Raw genomic sequence first — 18,088 nt, 5'->3', positions numbered from 1 at the left:
TCAATTTTTTTTCTATATTAAAAAAAATCCCTTTTGGGCTTCCCTGGTGGCACAGTGGTTGAGAGTCTGCCTGCCGATGCAGGGGACACAGGTTCGTGCCCCGGTCCGGGAAGATCCCACATGCCGTGGAGCGGCTAGGTCCGTGAGCCATGGCCGCTGAGCCTGCACATCCGGAGCCTGTGCTCCACAACGGGAGAGGCCAAAACAGTGAGAGGCCCGTGTACCACAAAAAAAAAAAAATCCCTTTTGAGTCTGTATTACTGGACATTCATATCTGCTTCAGCATTCAATTAATTTTGCTATGTTATATTTATTAAAACATATAAAGAAAATCTAGCATCTCAAGATCTAGGATCTGGAAAGGAGAGAATATTTTAGCATTCAGATAATTGTGGATCTCTTTCTTTGATATACTACACTAAAACTCAACAAGTGGTCACTTCTGAAAGGTTAACTGCAACATGGAATCAGAAACCTTGTCAATATACTTTCATTCTGTGTTACATTAAAATCTATTGGTCTAGCTTGCTCTTTGAATGGATCTCTTACCCGTGCATGATTTGGCAATGTTTGGAGCATACTGATTCACTGAGTTATGGCAATCTTCCAAATGTTGATGCATTTCATTATACAACATCAAAAACATCAATTAATATCACCACCAATCTCATCAGGAAAGTTTTTACATATTGGATTAAGCTCATGGTGGCAGATAAGTTTTCCAAAATTCAAATTTTCACTTGATAAGTCAGAAGGAGAAAGACAAATACTATATGATAACACTTATATGGTGGAATTTAAAATATGGCACAAATGAACATATCTACAAAACAGAAACAGACTCACATAGAGAACAGACTTGTGGTTGCCAAGGGGGAGGGGGGTGGAGGAGGGAAGGAGTGGGAGTTTGGGGATTAGCAGATGCAAACTAGTATATATAGGATGAATAAACAACAAGGTCCTACTGTATAGCACAGGGAACTATATTCAATACCCTGTGATAAACCATAATGGAAAAGAATATGAAATAGATTGTATATACATATGTATAACTGAATCCCTTTGCTGTACAGCAGAAAATAACACAACATTGTCCATCAACTATGCTTCAATAACATAAGATAAAATTTTACCATTGGCAACAAGTGATGTCAGTTGTTTTCCTTGAAGTGACAGGACCAATTCCTTCATTTCTTTTTAAATGTCAGCTAAATATTCATGTCTCAATACCAGTTATCTGTAGTCATTTTATCAAGTGAAAAGGAAACATTTCCTGGTGTTCCAGGAAAAACATGCCTAGTTCAGCTACAACTCAACTCCACAAGTGATTTTCTTCAAAATAGCCATCCTACTTCACATGCAGGAGAAGTGTTTGTGCATAGTTTCCATTTACCCACATAGATTATTAAAAATATGTGCTCAATAGTCAAGATTTAATAATAATAATTTTTACTGCCCCATTGAGAACATTACTAAGGAAAATTGGCTTTTTGCTTGTTTATTGTTGTTTTACTGCAAGTGTGTGACAGTGAAGAATACAACGACACCTAGTACAGCTTGGACCCACTCCCTTGATTTGTGCGAAGGCACCAGCAGTTTTACCCACCATTTGATTTTGCACCATCATTATTTGACCACAGAAAGTGTTCATTTATTTCCTGAAAATACTACTATTTTCTGCAATGGTGTTCCATGGAACACATTTGGAAAAAGCTGTATTAAATACCCCCTTTATTCCTTTCCAACTTCTACATCTATGAAAGAATTTATGGTTGCACAAATCTGCCATTATCTCTTTGAACTGATATATATTTAGTGGGTGGGGACATTTTTACCAGTTTTCATTAGGCTTCAACGTTCTTTCCTCTAATTTACACATCAAGTTTTTTTTTTTTTTTTTTTTTTGCGGTACACGGGCCTCTCACTGTCGTGGACTCTCCCGTTGCGGAGCACAGGCTCCGGACGCACAGGCTCAGCGGCCATGGCTCACGGACCTAGCCGCTCCACGGCATGTGGGATCTTCCCGGACCGGGGCACGAACCTGTGTCCCCTGCATCGGCAGGCAGACTCTCAACCACTGAGCCACCAGGGAAGCCCACAAATCAAGTTTTGACTCAGGTCTGTAGTACCTAACACAGTGCCTGCAACAAGAGTATGTTCTGAAAATGTTTATTTCATTATACTTTATCATTTTAAAAGAGGATTTGAGGCATTTTACCAAAACATACAATATAACAAATGCATTTTAAAAATATGATCAAACAAAAAATTGCACCATGTCAGGGCCCTCAGCATAGTGGATATGCAGTATGTTTACAACGTGGTTAATGCTCCTGTTCTGACTGATGGCCGTGATCAGAAGAATTTTTGGAACTATTTGATTTTCAAGGTTATAAATACCTCTCAATAAAATTCTAATACACAAATAGCCATATCGAAATTATAAATTTAAATCCATTTGGGGGGGCTATGTTAATCACAGATAAAATCAGTCTAATTAAAGCTGTGACCCAGCCACACCAAAAGTTGCCTCTAGGAGAAATATGAACTATTAATACTTTACCTTACTGTACCATACAAGTACCATAGAGAGGAAAGAGGAATAAACAGAATGAAATAACATTTTAGAAAAAGTGAAGCATGAACAATTATAAGAAGTGACTTGAAAATTTGACTCAGAACTTCCTCATGGTCAAAAAAGCCATTAAATATCACTCAGAAAGAAAAGCCACATTATGAACTTGGGTTTTAATAAGAATTAGGCAAAAAAAAAAAAAAAAGAATTAGGCAGAAGAGAAGTCAGGGTCATAGCAAGTGGTCCCCATCCATATCCAGAGGTGGGTTGAGACAGTTTAATAAATATTAGATATAGATTTCTGTTTCAACTTATGAGTAGTAAAATATTACTTCCCTATAATTTTATTATTTCACTCATAATTTTAATAAAATCTACCTTTTAAAATAAAATCTACTTATGATTGTAGCTGTGAGGAACCAAGTTGTCCAGGTGTCCAAGGGGATTATCTGCCTCATTCATTGAACAAGTTAAAATCCCTCAAAGTTTTACTACAATAACTCAAGAATCATAATAGCAGCACATGCCAATCATTCTAGAAGGATTAAAGTTTGTAAAGAAGTCTATATTTGTTACTCTATTAATTTACTTATTCAGGAAAGATTTATTGAGTATCTTTTGTGTACAAAACCACTGGCTGTGAGGTATGAGCACCAACATAAGACTTTCATGGTTCCTTGGGGTCAGGTATCCAGGTGTGATAACTCATGCAAATAATTTTCCCCCAAATATAAAAATACTTGAGAAGTAGCTGAGAGCAAGCAAATTTTGCATTCACTAGGGATCATCTTTGACCATTGTGCACAGGGCTTGGATAAGAGCTCATATTGAGTAGATGTGCTAATTTAGATTTGGGACTATATAGCACAATGTGAAATGGCGACACACACACACAGGAATATTACTCAGCCATAAAAAAGAATGAAATAATGACAGTTGAAGCAACATGGGTAGACCTAGAGGATATCATGCTAAGTGAAGTAAGTCAGACAGAGAAAGACAAATACTGCATGATTTAACTTCTATGTGGAATCTACAAAACAAAACAAATGAACAAACACAACAAAACAGAAACAGATTTATAGATACAGAGAACAAACAGGTAGTTGCCAGAGAGGAGGGGTGTAGGGAGAGGAAAGAAATAGGTGAGGGAGATTAAGAGGTACAAACTTCCAGTTACAAAATAAATGAGTCAAGGGGATGAAATGTATAGTGTCAGGAATATAGTCAATAACATGTAATATTTTATCAGGTGGCATATTTTAACTAGATTTATCATAGCAATTATTTTGAAATGTATAGAAATATAGAATTACTATGTTGTGTACCAGGAACTAACACAGCGTTGTAGGTCAATTATACTTAAAAAACAAACAAACAAACCCACAGAAAAAAAGATCAGATTTGTGGTTACCAGAGATGGGGGTGGGGGAGGGGAATTGGATAGTCATTCAAAAGGTACAAACTTCCAGTTATAAGATAAATAAGTACTAGGGATGCAATGTAGGACATGATAAATATAATTACCACTGCTGTAGGTTATATATGAAAGGTGTTAAGAGAGGAAATCCTGAGTTCTCATCACAAGAGGAAAGATTTTTTCTATTTCTTTAATTTTGTATCTTTATATGATGATGGATGTCTGCTAAACTTATTGGATAATCATTTCATGACGTATGTAAGTCAGATCATCATGCTGTATACCTGAAACTTATGCAGTGCTATATGTCAATTACCTCTCAATAAAAATGGAAGGAAAAATCAATCAGTTAATTAAAAATCTCCAACTCTGTCAGCTAACTGACCAAGGAGGATTTATAATAAAGAACCTTAAGAATGTGTCTTACTTGTCCTGAGTAGCATTTTGAGGGCTGGAAGGAATTACATATCTGAAGGATATATCCAGAGCCTCAGGAATTACATCACTTACCACAAATGGGCCTCACAAAAACAATGATGGTAGATGACTTGTAGCACAGTGTTTTGTGATTTGTACTGAACAATCTATTTGAACAAGAATAAAATTCAGGCAGAATTAGACTTGCTGAAATTCTCTAATAATCATTAGAAATCCTGCTACCATTTTTGGTATGATGTGTTCCAGACACTGAGCAAATCTCTACAAACCAAATGAAACTGATGTTAACATCACCATTTTACCGATAAAGAAACTGAAAATCAATCAATGAAGTAAATAATTTGTAGAGGTCACATAGCCAAAAAACAGAAGTGGTAGGAAACAAATACAAGTCTGTCTTATTTCAAGTTCCATGCTTGTAAATGCTATGCAGACCCACCCTTAAAAAACTATTTATATTCTGCCAATTTCTGAAGAGGATTTGCAGGTAAAACCTAGGCTACTAGGGAAGCTGACATAATTTTAATTTACCTTCCTCAATGCTCCTTTGTGGAATCCAAATAAGGTTTTCCCTCTATACATAAAATTATTTATCCTAACATTTGTACAGTCTTACCTTGGTGTTGAGCTTTCTGCCCAGAAGTTAAAGCAAGCAATTTAGCTATGACTGTGTTAGAGAAACGACAGAGAAGAAAACATGACTAACAAAAATGTAATTTTTGTCTTGGCCTCCATTCATTTAACAAATATTTATTGAGTAGCTTCTTCACATCAGGAGCTGTTCTTAGGCACTGGGGATACGACTGTAGGCAAATAAAAGGATCTTTGCTTTCACAGAACATCCAGTGGGCAAGAAAGACATTTAACAAAAATAATATAATATGAATAAACAAACAAAGAAACAAAAACTAAGAAAGAGGCTCTATGGAAAAAGAATAAGAATCTATGAGGGCCTATAATGAATGAAGGCTTTAAATTCAGGGAAGCCTTCCCTGAGGAAGGGACCCTTTAGCTGAGATCTAGGTATGATATAGTACTAACACTACATAAAGAGGATGAGGTTCAAGAGAGAGCATTCTATAAAGAGAGGCTTGGTTCTTCCCTGGTGGTCCAGTGGTTGAGACTCCGTGCTCCTAATGTAGGGGGCCCAGGTTTGATCCCTGGTTGGGGAACTAGGATCCTGCATGGTGCATGGCGCAACCAATAAATAAATAAATAAATAAATAAACAAACAAACCAGTGGCTATGTAAATCAATCACACTTCAAATAAAAATAAAAATAAGAGAGACTTACTTGTGCAAAGGTCCTGTGGTTGGAGGCAAGATGGCAGCATTGGGAACCTGAAAGGAGCCTCTGTAGATACAGGGAAGAGAGCAAGAGCAAGAGTGTGAAGGGAGTTGTAAGAATCTGTGAAAGGTGGCATATAGGACCATAATGATCTTTTTCTTTATTCTAAAAACAATGTAAAGCTAATGGAAGATTTTAAGAAGAAAGGATGGGCTGACATAGAATAGATGTGGATAGGCCACATGAGAAGCAATTACGATAGGTCAGACATGAGTGCATGGTAGCTTAGACAAGAGTGAGGCTGGTGGAAAGGGCGAGAACAGGAACATTTTGAGAGATATTCTCTATGATCAAATACAGTGATGTTGGTGGCATGTTGGATGTAGACAGTGAAGGAAAAGTCAGCATCAAGAAAAACTCATGGGTTTCTGGCTTGTGCAAATGGTCTGATGAGATTATCATTCATCGAGATAAGAAATACTGAAAGAACATCATGTTTAGGGAAATGGCAAGACTCTAAGTTCAGGGCTGGACATGTGGAGTTTAAGGTACTTTTGAGGGTATCCAAGAGAAGTCAGTGGGCAGTTGGACATATGGGACTGGAATTAGAAGCGAGATCTTGAATGAAAATAGAAATTTCCAGTCATCTAGACATCCACAGTAATTGAACCAGAGTTCTATCTGAGATTGCTTCGGGAAGGACTAGTGCATGAGGACAAAACGGAGGGTGGAGAACAAGCCCAGGACAGTGCTTCGAGGAAGAGGAGTATGTGTAAAGAACACAGAAGAGCTGTCCAGAAAATATAAGAGGGAAACAGAAGGATATTAGAGGATATCAAGAGAACTAAGGGAAGAAATCATTTTAAAAGGAGGCTGTGGTCATCAGTCATTGAGTGTCAAGATTATCAGTTGAATTCGGCTACATGGAAGAAAGACATCATGGCCTTCACAAAAGGTATTCTGGTGGACTGATGAGAGCGTAGTTAGATGGTAATGTTCTGAGAGTAGTAAAGAATGAGCAATGATTATAGACAACTCTTCAAGAAATCTGGTTGTGAATGGGGAGAGGGGAAATAAGACAGAAGCTTCTGGGATATGTGAAGTTTAAGAATTTATTTTACCTGGGAGAGACTTAAACAAGTATAACCATGCATAGATACGATCCATACTCGTGGTGGAGGTGAAGACTGTGATCCAGGTGCCAAAACTGTCAACAAATGAAAGCGACCCAGAAGCTTCCAGATGGCAGGAACCAGGAGGGGGTGGGGTGACAGAGCTGAATGGCACCGGCTTTAAAGAAAACAACTTTTCTTATAAGCAAGTTAGAAGAAGCAAAGAGAACATCAATTCCATCTCTAAACACAAGGTATGGAATATGAGTGGTAGAAGAATAAAAGCCACCACTTTGAGATGGCCACAAGGAATGCTCCATCCTTGGGGAAAAGCCTGGTTTCTATTAAGGCAAGAGGGTCTTGGGAAAACTATGAAGAGGCTATGACATAAGGGCATCTGTCTATTAGACGCAAATCCTTGAGATCAAGGATTATTTCTGTATTGACAAAATAGTTTAGACCTATGCTTCTCAAACTTTAGTATACATCAGAATAACCTGGAGGACTGGTTAAAACAGTTTTTTTTTTTGTCCCATCCTTAGAGCTTCTTATTTAGTAGACCTCAAATGAACTCAAGGAAGGATGTGCCTTTCTAATAAGTTCCCAGGTGATGCTGATGCTGCATTCTTAATTTTTTGAGGAATCTCCATTCATGATCAAGCTATTCTACTTCTGGGTATTTATCTGAAGAATATGACAGCACTAATTCTAAAAGATACATGCACCCCAGTGTTCATACAGCATTATTTACAATACCCAAGATATGAAAACAACCTAAGTGTCCATCAACAGATGACTGGGTAAAGAAGATGTGATACATATCTTCTTTAGTCCAACTGTGATGGATAGCTCTTCTAAGCAGAAATCCAGGAGTACAAGTTACTTCTTCCTTGTAGTGATGCCATCTGGAACATGTGGCCTCCAAGGTCACATGGCAAAGAAGAGAGACCTGGAGAGTCATGTGATATGTTCTCAGGAGTCAAGTCTGGAAGTAGTTTATATCATCTCTGCAGAGATTTCATTGGCCAGAACTTAGTCACATGGTCCAAACATAATAGCGAGGGGGTCTGGGAAATGTAAAGGAGAACATGGATGTCTTGTGAGCATAAACAATCTCTCTCAAAGCATCTTCTGTCTCTAACTTCAGCAGAGAGAACAATGCTAGTCAAGATCCAGAGCTCAGTATATGCTGACTACTGGTTTAATAAATAGAATTGAATTGAATAATTATTGACTGAAATCTGGGTTTTAGTTTTCCTTTAGACACACAAAGCACCCCTTACAACTAACCATTGTTATCCACGCATACCCTTCAACACACACACACAAATCATGCCTTTGCTGAGTTAGCTTTTCTGTCCTTGCCTTACATTGCTACACTTGGGACATTCACAGATTGAAGTGATATGAACACGTTGAGATGGAAAAGAAAATTACACTGATGAAAAATACCAACCCTGAAGCATGTTCACTCCCCTTTGCTGTGAATCTGGACACTTGAAGGAGAGTATTTAGTTCAACAAGCAGCCTCCTTTTTGAGAAGCTTACGCCTTTGGGATGCTTCACTTCCTGTATTACCTTCAAGGCCTTTATTATATCTGAGGACGGTGACGGCCGAGTGACAGGAGAGCTGACAGTTCTATCAGCTGTAGAAGCAGGACAGGTCAGTCAAGACTTTTCACTTCTCTAGGTAATGAGCTGAGTTACCGAAGGCAACCCAGATTTCAGCAGGATGAGCTGCAGCGTCTTGTTACAAGATGAAATGGGCTCTTGAAGTCTGCTTTTATACTCAGAGATCCTCGGTCACTACTTGAAACGGAGAGTGTTAGTCCTGTTTCAAACTTGCCCTGCCAGCCTTTGGGAGCACCTTGTGCGGAGGACAGAAATACACACTGGGAGGGAGAGAGCAATTTTCTGGGTTCTGAGGTGTCAAGAGAGCACACTTTCTCCTCAACTACTTGTGGTCTTTCAGGAAGGAAAAGATCTTGTGATGGGTACTGAAGATAAAAGAGGTTATGTTTTAATAATGTACATCTTACTTTGAATCACCAATTGAAGCACAGGTCTCACAATGCTAAAGAATTACTTTGTTCAAGAAGCACATCTATTGGGGAGAAAATGAGAAAACTTTATGAAAAATAGTGAAAGACATTCCAGTGTGTAGTAAAAATGTATTATTCGATGTCTCAGTACAATTTGTGTGATGGGGCAATTCTAGTTAAAAAGTAGTTAGATTGGCATTTTATCAGAAATATAATTTTCACAGCATATCATAGACGATGCATTAGAACATGTATCTAGCTGCGGCTTTGAATCTTTGCACAGTATAAATCTTATTTATCTTCAAGTTCTCATGATAGTGACCAAAGGAACAAAAAGTTCATTTCTTAATACTTGACCTTGGTGAGATGACTTTCAAAGGGAAGCTGAGACAATTGTAGCGACTGTCACTGAGTTCCCTTTTCAGGCATAAAAATACAGTGAGGTTTGCACAAACACGATCAGCCTTCAGATACCTACACACCCCAGGAAATGACTGGCTGAATGAGACTGTATTTGTAAAATGCCAATGTGGCTTAAGAGCTCCTTTGCTGGGAGAAGTTGCTATTTCAGGAATGAATGTCTTACTTTTTAATACTCTGCAGTGGAGATCTGGGAGCCAGCACTGTCCAAAGATCTCACCAACACACACCACGCCACAGGTCACGCTTATTAAGGTGTTATTGTCCTTTAAAAACATGCAAATGGTATTGTTCTGGAATCAATTCTGCACTCAATAAATATTTATTGGTGCCTATTATGTCCAATGAAAATAATTCTACATAATTTTTAGTGAGTGCACAGAAAACTGAAAGCATGAGGCTCAGAATCAGGGTTCACGTTTCAGTACATGGATAGAGAGAGCAGTTCTAAGAAAGAAAATATGTCAAATTGCATTGGAAGGTTTGTTCAGGCACTGTCGTTGTAATGGAAAGCATTTTTATGAATTTTTTAATTAGCAAGACTTGGGTTTCTCCATCATCCTATCATTTTCTATTTGTGCGATCATGGGAAAATTACTTAAGGCTCAGTGAGCCTCAGTTTCCTCATCTGTAAAAGAGACATAATATTATGTACCTTGTAGAGTTGCCATGAGGATTAAATGAAAGATATATGAAAAAGCCAAGTATGTAGTAAATGCTCAATAAATAGGAGCCATAACTGAGCTATAGTTGTTATTATTCAGCCTTCTGTGAAGAGGTGACTGTATTAAATGTTCTTTGTCAAAAAGAATGCAATTTCTAAATGAAAAGTGCTATAGACTGAATGTTTGTGTCCCCCCATAATGCATATGTAAAAACCCATTCCTCAATGTGATGGTAGTATTTGCAGGATGGGCCTTAGAGAGGTGATTAGGTCATGAGAGTGAAGCCCTCGTGAATGGGGTTAGTGCCCTCATAAATAAATGAGACTCCAGAGAATTGCCTCACCCTTTGTACTATCTGAGGACACAGACAGTGAGAAGATGGCCACCTGTGAACCAGGAAGCGTGCCCTTACCAGACACCAAATCTGCCAATGCCTTGATCTTGGACTTCCCAGCCTCCAGAACTGTGAGAAATAAATTTCTGTTGTTTATGAGCCAGTCTATGTGATTCTGTTATAGCAGCCCGAACAGATGAAGACAAAAAAGCTTTCTTTGTAAAAATTTTAAAAGGATCTAAATGCATGATAATATATTTGTATAACTGCTAACATTAAATATACATTAGCTTGTAAAGGCTTGTTAGCCCAAAGAGCTGGTTTATATTTCAAAAGAAATGAGGATGAAAAATAAGAGGAAATGAATTCTGACTTGCTATTTGATTATACTTTCTATTGTATATTTGGATTTTTAAATTTCCATTGACCTTTAAATTAAACTGTTTATGTGTCACAGAGTATATTCTGAGCATTCTTTTAGACAAGTCCCTAGGCAATTTAAAAGAACCATGTTAAGGCTGGATATGAACTACAGTATACACACTGAAATTTATCAAACACCATATGAGAGAAATATGATTCCTGAGTCACAGAAGCCAAAGAATTGCAAAAGTAGAAAGTTATTTTAAAATTTGCTCATTTTTTAATTAGCTCCTATAACATCATTCATCATAAAGTGTGAGAGACCTGTTCACAAATATCAGAATTTGAAGGTCACATTTGTAGATATTATACCTGCTAGGTTTTCTCTATCTGGCCAATTGTCTAGAAGTAGGTTGTTTTTTCACATGGACCAGACATACATTTTTAGAGTTCTCAAAAAATTTCATTTCTAGAAGGTTATGGTCACAGTTCCTGAAAGAAGAACTTCTTTATTTAGAAGCCTATTATCTTTTTAATGGAATAAAAAAGGTTTATATACCTCAATATTTGCCTTCAATATTTGCTTTCCTTTTTAACAAAATTATTTATTGATTACAATAAACTTAAAGCATCAGGAAAAGATACATTATATTCAATACGCATGTTAATACATCTTATATTTTATAAAATGTTCTTTTGCAAATTATTTATGATATTTCTTGGAGTAAGCATCATTTATTTGCAAGTTTAAGAAACAAGAATTTTTTGAAAAAATTTAGAAAATTTTTAAGAAAATCATGATCTATTTAATATTAATATATAATTTTTATGGCCACGTAATTTATTCTGAAAGAAGAACTTTAAAAGACACATATTGTAAAGAAATTAATATGTCTTTTACCAATACGAAGGTCTGGATTTCATCTTCCATACTGTTTGACAGAGTTAAATATCAGAAATCAGGAACAAAGCTTAAACGTTCCATGCCATCTCTGACAAGGGTGTAAATTTAAAGGCTGTCAACACATTCAGTTTTAAAAAAGAAAGTAGGCTTCCTGGCAGTCACATTTTTCCACCACTGATGACTCTGACTGTATCCAGAGAGGATGTGAACCAGCAAAGCAGAGCCAGGCAAGGAAGGAGCAAGACAAAAGGAAGTGAGAAGCATAATAAGGGAAAGAGAAAGAGAAAAAGAACAGTTTGAAAACCAAGAATAGAAATCATCACGTTATTTTTCCAACTGGCTCACCTACAAAGAGAATTCAAGAAAATCAGAACTATTTCCTCAGTAAGATGTGATAAATAAACAAAAGGAGGCGCCCCTTCAGGTCAAGTGTTTTTAACTTAGATGCGATTGTCCTCGCGTGGGAAGAGGCACCCAAGGCCAGTGTTTTAAAATCACATTCTAAATAGATTACCTTTCATATTTTAGTTTTAGGAGTGGCCATACATTTGGACTCTTATCAAATCCAAGCCGTGGACTCTAAAAGTAACAAGGTGACATCTCTAATGAACTGATGTAAGGAATGAAAGCAGGATTTGGGAAACTAATTGGATTTCTTAGCTAATTTGCCCTGTTAGAAATAAATGAGATTCATTTCTTCCCCAGAAGTAAATTTTAGAACTAGGACTCATCTATGCTAATTTATAGACAGATATCTGGTTGTGTTCCGGCCTTTATACACATTACTACATCTGTATATTCCCTTATAAAAAATACTAAAATGAACAACCACACCGAAAAGATTAGTGGTCATCTGTTCAGATCACATATTTCTGTAGAAGCCAAGCATGAATAGGTAATCGTATTTATATTGTTACGATAGGATACTATTAAAACAGATGGATTTAGACAAACTGTTGTCAAAATATATCTAAATACAACTCCTCACTGAAAGGAACCAGGGCTCCTTGGTAAAATGGTTAATTCCATGGCTGGAACAGGCAAAACTTGAGCCTAGAACATCTTGTGCCAGAAAATGCTCACAGAATGAATGAGATTTTTTTTTTTTTTGCGGTATGTGGGCCTCTCACTGTTGTGGCCTCTCCCGTTGCGGAGCACAGGCTCCGGACGCGCAGGCTCAACGGCCATGGCTCACGGGCCCAGCCGCTCCACGGCATGTGGGATCTTCCCAGACCGGGGCACGAACCCGTGTTCCCTGCATCAGCAGGCGGACTCTCAACCACAGCGCCACCAGGGAAGCCCTGAATGAGATATTTTTAAAGGACAGAGAAATCATCTTGAAGGGCTCCCGCTGGCTAAACTGGAGACAAGTAGATCATCAAAATACATAATAGTAGTAATAGATTATAACCCACTGAACTAACAAAACCTGGGACAAGACAGTTATAAGTAAACAAAGTGAAAGTCTGGTGAGGAACTGGCATTTACATAGTCTCATGGCACATCCCCACAAAATACTTGGTAATTACAGAAGGAAAAAGAATAAGCCTCTGGGAAACCCTGGCAGACATCACCTTAATCAAGAGAAAGTGAACCTCATCAGTGATGGGACAAATCAGGATTGGTACCCCTTAACAGCATGCAGTGAGAAGAAGCCAGCATCACTTCTGTGATGTTCCTGCTAAGATGCTAATCTGAATCAAATCATGAAGAGATATCAGACAACACCACCTTAGGGACATTCTACCAAAATACTGACCTGTAACTTCAAAAGTATCAAGGCCATGAGAATCAAGGAAAATCCGAGAAAGTGGTCCAGACGGAATGAGACTAAAGAGACCTGGTAACTAAATACAACCCATGATTCTGAGCTGGATTCTTTGGCTGTAAAGGACATTATTGGGACATTTGGCAAATGGGGTCTGAAGACTAGATAGCAGTACTTTATCCACGTTAATTTCCAGGCTTTGATGGTTGTTATGGGCTGAATTATGACCCTTCTCAAGTTCGTATGTTGAAGTCCTAACTCCCAGTACCTCCAAGAGTGACTGCAATTGGAAATAGGGCCTTTAAAGAGATGATTAAGTTAAAATGAGGTTGTTGGCGGGGGGTAGGGGGGATCTATTCCAATCTGACTGGAGTCCTTATAAGAAGAGGAGATTAGGACACATGGAGAAACACCAGGGATGTGCGTGCACAGAGAGGAGGCTGTCTGCCTGCCAAGGAGAGAGACCTCAGAGGAAACCAAGCCTGCCAACACCTTGATCTTGGACTTTCAGCCTCCAGAACAGGGAGCAAAATAAACTGCTGTTGTGTAAGCCAGCTAGTCTGGGGTATTTTGTCATGGCAGCCCCAGCAAACTAATACCATGGTTATATTGTGGTTATGCAGGAAAATGTCCTTGTTTGTAAAAAAATTAACTCAAGTAACAGTAACTCAAGTACTCTCAAATGGTTCAAGAAAAAACATTCTTTGAAATTGACCTGTAAATGTTCTGTAAGTTTGTGATTGTTTCAAAATAAATAAAAATAAATATATATTTTAAAATTATATATATATATATATATATGTATATATATACCCATATGTATATGGGCTTAAAAATCCCCAAAAGAATTGTTTGCAGAGTTGAGAGAAGAACACAAAGGTTTCGGACACACACAAAGTGCTGCTTTGCTGTTCCAGATCATTGCCAATGACAGGCTGAAAGGAAATGGGTTTAAACTGAAAAATTAAATATAAGGGTGGAAATGTACATAATCTTCTTTTAATGAAATAGTCTATAAAGGCCTCTATAAATAGAAAATTCCTAAATTTTATTCCCCTCCTTAACTGATTCGGGCACCCGTCTTCATCCTCTGTAAGCTGTGGTTTCAAACTCTTGCAATCTTGTGAAGGTCCTCGATTATGTCAACTGGTAAAAACAGAGTCACTCTGGATAAAATAATGGTTCTGGATGAAATAAAGTCATGTTCACTCAGCCTACCTTTTCCTTCCCTCATGAGCTCAGGAATTCTGGGATGTCCACAAAGTTTGTGAGGCCTCTTCCTACAAGGGCTCCTTTGGCTTTCTAGAAAGAGCTGTGTAGATTTTAGGTCTTTATCACTACACACACTCAGGATTTCGTGAGCATAAATATGGGTTGGGGAGTGTCCATGGCAAAAGGTTGGCACCATGCTGACAAGAAGGTGGCACTGACACCTGGATGTTGCTGACCCTTCAGGGCTAGCCTTCAATTCCCCCCCAGGCTACACCTTGTCCTGGTGGTCCAGAAAACCTCTAAAAGATCATGTTGTAGTGTCTGTCTGGGCCTAACCAGAATACTTCTGAGCCTACCTTGGGGAGTTAGGGCACTCTGGGGCATTGACAGGAGTGGTACGTGTTGGAGAACTGAAGACCTGAACTGCCCAACTCCAGACGATCTAGACTGGGAGCTGGCACTCAGAAGGCTTCCAAGATAACAATGAGCTCCCGAGTCTCTCCTGCTCTAAAAACCACATCCCTCTAAAGCAGCCTCAGGAGCGCCGGGGTGGACTGCATTCTTGTTCAAAAGTATTCACTACTCCTCTCCGGGGAACGACTATACTTTCCTACCCCACTGATGGCAGGCTTGGTCTTGTGATTTGTTCTTGGCTGTTAAAAAATGTCAAAGTGACACGTCACTTCTGGACAAAAGCTTTAAGAGCCAGTATGTGATTTGCTGTCTCTTTTCCCTCTGTTACAAAACTGGCAGTACTCCAGATAGAGGCTACTGCATCAGCCTGATCCCAGAGATGATGGGGAGCAGAGTTGTCGCTTACTCATGATGGACCTGTACATACGGTTAATGTAGTGTGGATTAAAAATAAATCTTTGGGTTGTAGGCCATTTAGATTTTGGAGTTGTTTGTTAACACAGCAAACCTAGCCCATACTAACTAATACACTATCCAATTACCTAGAATCATTTCATAAAAAGCACAAAGTTTATTGTTCTAATAAGTACTTTGGAAAGTTTAGATTGAATACCATATATTTAGTCTGGCATTTTAAAAGAGATTCTGTAAAAACTTGTGCTATATTGCTTTGGTCTATGAAGTCATCATTTGCTGGAGAGCTAAAGGTAACAAGGTTTTAATACCCATAGTTTGGGGTCACAAACATCACCTCAAAAGTATACATTCAAGCAGGGCTTTTCTCTTAACCTGCCAGTCAAAGAACACATGCTCATTTTTTGCCCTTCTTTATATCACAAGTTACGTTATCCACATTTTTGGAAACAATTGTCCCCCAATCACAAATACCTGGAGGTCGTAAGATTTTCTGTCACTTAGAGATCCGCGACCCCAGCTATGTCTCAGTCCTAGTGAACTTTAAAGCACCAGAAAGTTCATGTTTCTAACCCCCATCTGAGAACATGGCATTCAAAGGCCCTGTGTGGGTAAATCACACCATCACAAGCAGGGGGGAACATTGGTCTTAGCCACTTGCTCCTATATTTGACTAGAAGAAAGATCTGATTCAGACGATTATCCTCCTGGGAAATGACTATCTTACTATACCAAATTATAATAAAATTCATTTCTAAAACTCAACAGTAAGATCTAGACAATGTTCTTTTACAATTTTTTTAGTGATTTTTTAAACAAAATTAATAAAAATAGGAAAAATATGTAACCATGACTATATAACAAAGCAGTTAGAGTTCTTCCATGGAGAAGAATTTGTTTTTCTTTCAGTGGACTAGATGTTAATTCCCAAGGGAATCATTTGGAAATTTAAAACAGGAGGTTTTAACAGATTGTCCCTACTGGCTCAGAGAGGTTATTTGGCTAATATAATTGTGTTAATGACACTGGAATTTCACCCAGAAATAATAGCTCAGCTCTGCCAGGGATTGATAGGATTTTCTTTAATTCAAAAGGTCAGGCTAAGGTTTTTCTTAATCACTGTAAAACAATATTTCTCAAACTGTACTCCTTGAAACAGGATTGTCCTGTAAGCTATTAATAAGAATTATGTGAGAGAGGGATGTTAATGAGTATTCTATGAGAAATTTTCAAATAACTTTGTGAAATGCTGAATACCATATCATCTCCTTGTTCCAAATGACATTAGCATATTAAGACCCTGAAAAGTCTTGCAGGAAAGGAACCTGCTTAACAACGTTTAACCAAGTGACTTACAAAATTATAGGGAGCACAGTATAACATCCCTGGGAACTGATAATTCTCTGGATGTACTAAAAGATTAAATCTGTATAAGTACCACAGAAGAGTCAGCAGGGTAGAGCCAATCCTCAAAACTGTCTCAGGTCCCTAGGAATTCAGACTCTGTATGACCAAAGACATACTAGTTGGAAGAGACACAACTTGGAGCAAGTGTAGCCCACATGATATCAGGCATGAAATGGTAAAACAGAAATGCTCCTAAACTATCCCTGCGGCACTGCAAGTAGGGAGTTGTTGGTGTCACATAGGAAGTATCATCAGGCTACACAAGGGGTGGATCCATTTCCAACTTCCACTGCAATTTGCAAGTGGTTCCAACCAAGAGAGATTCACACCCTCTCTTACCACCCCTAACCCCCAGCCTCAACACCATAGTATGTAGAATGCTAATCCAACAGGAAGAGCATAGTTGGAGAGCATGAGGATTAGAGATACAGACATCTACCGCATGCATCACAAAGCCATTCCTGGGGTTACCAGGCAATCTGATTAGCATTTGAGAGCCAGTGACCTCAGCTGATTGCAATCTTCATCTCTGCTGGCTTCGGTTGTTCAGAACTGTCATGCTTCCTGTCCAGTATGCTACATGGGCTTCTGCTATGCTAAGTACAGATCCTTAAAGCTCTATCATCTCCTGGTGTCTTGAGAGTTCAGTAGACTCTTCTGAAGTAAGAACACAAATGTTTCCTCCAAGGAGCACTCTTACTGGCTGGAGAGGGACAGATTCAAGTGTGTGTAACAGCCTCTGTGTTATATGTGCAATCACAACTTCCTCAGACCCTGAGCATATCAAACATTGTTTCACAAAACCTGAATTCCATTGTCTTCCACACCCATTATCCACAAGACATGTCTGTAAACCTCTGAACTTCCCTGGAAGTCACAGCTCAAGACAGGTTGTTAATACTGTGGTTTTCCAGATTCTTTGGTCCCTATGTACGTCACTGGGTGCAAACAATTACTTGAGGGAATTACACATTTCACACATTATATTCAGTCCAGTCTCAGTTCCAGACCATTTATGACTCTTTATATGTATGTGAGTTTCATTTCTGTGTATGGGTTTAGTTATTCTTAACAAAATTGTTATATGGAGATGCCAGGATAGGCTGACTACGTCCTTGGCCAATAGAGTCAAGAGTCTGAGTCACTTTGTAGAATGCTCTCCGGTCATGCTGAACATTACACCACACAACCACAAGTTTACTGGGTTTTTTCCCCCCTGGGGTATTCACACCCTCACAGAAGTACTCTTTTTTTTTTTTTTTAAGATTTTTTTCTTGATGTGGACCATTTTTTTAAGTCTTTATTGAATTCG

The 18,088-nt window shown here is 38.3% G+C and overlaps 1 protein-coding gene across 1 annotated transcript in view; it reads left to right on the top strand.

Moving 5' to 3' along the window:
• The window catches only part of LOC307061176 (ferritin light chain-like), a gene marked incomplete at both ends in the record, with an annotated part of 62,984 nt that overhangs the window by 32,372 nt on the left and 12,524 nt on the right, over positions 1 to 18,088 (top strand). Inside the window, 1 exon segment of the mRNA XM_079716215.1 lies at positions 8,419 to 8,496. Coding sequence (XP_079572341.1) covers positions 8,419 to 8,496 — 78 coding nt within the window.

The sequence above is a fragment of the Hyperoodon ampullatus genome (genome assembly GCF_949752795.1).
Source record: "Hyperoodon ampullatus genome assembly, chromosome: 12".
Lineage (NCBI taxonomy): Eukaryota > Metazoa > Chordata > Mammalia > Artiodactyla > Ziphiidae > Hyperoodon > Hyperoodon ampullatus.
The sequence above is the reverse complement of the archived record's forward strand: the minus strand, read 5'-3'. Positions and strand labels throughout refer to the sequence as shown.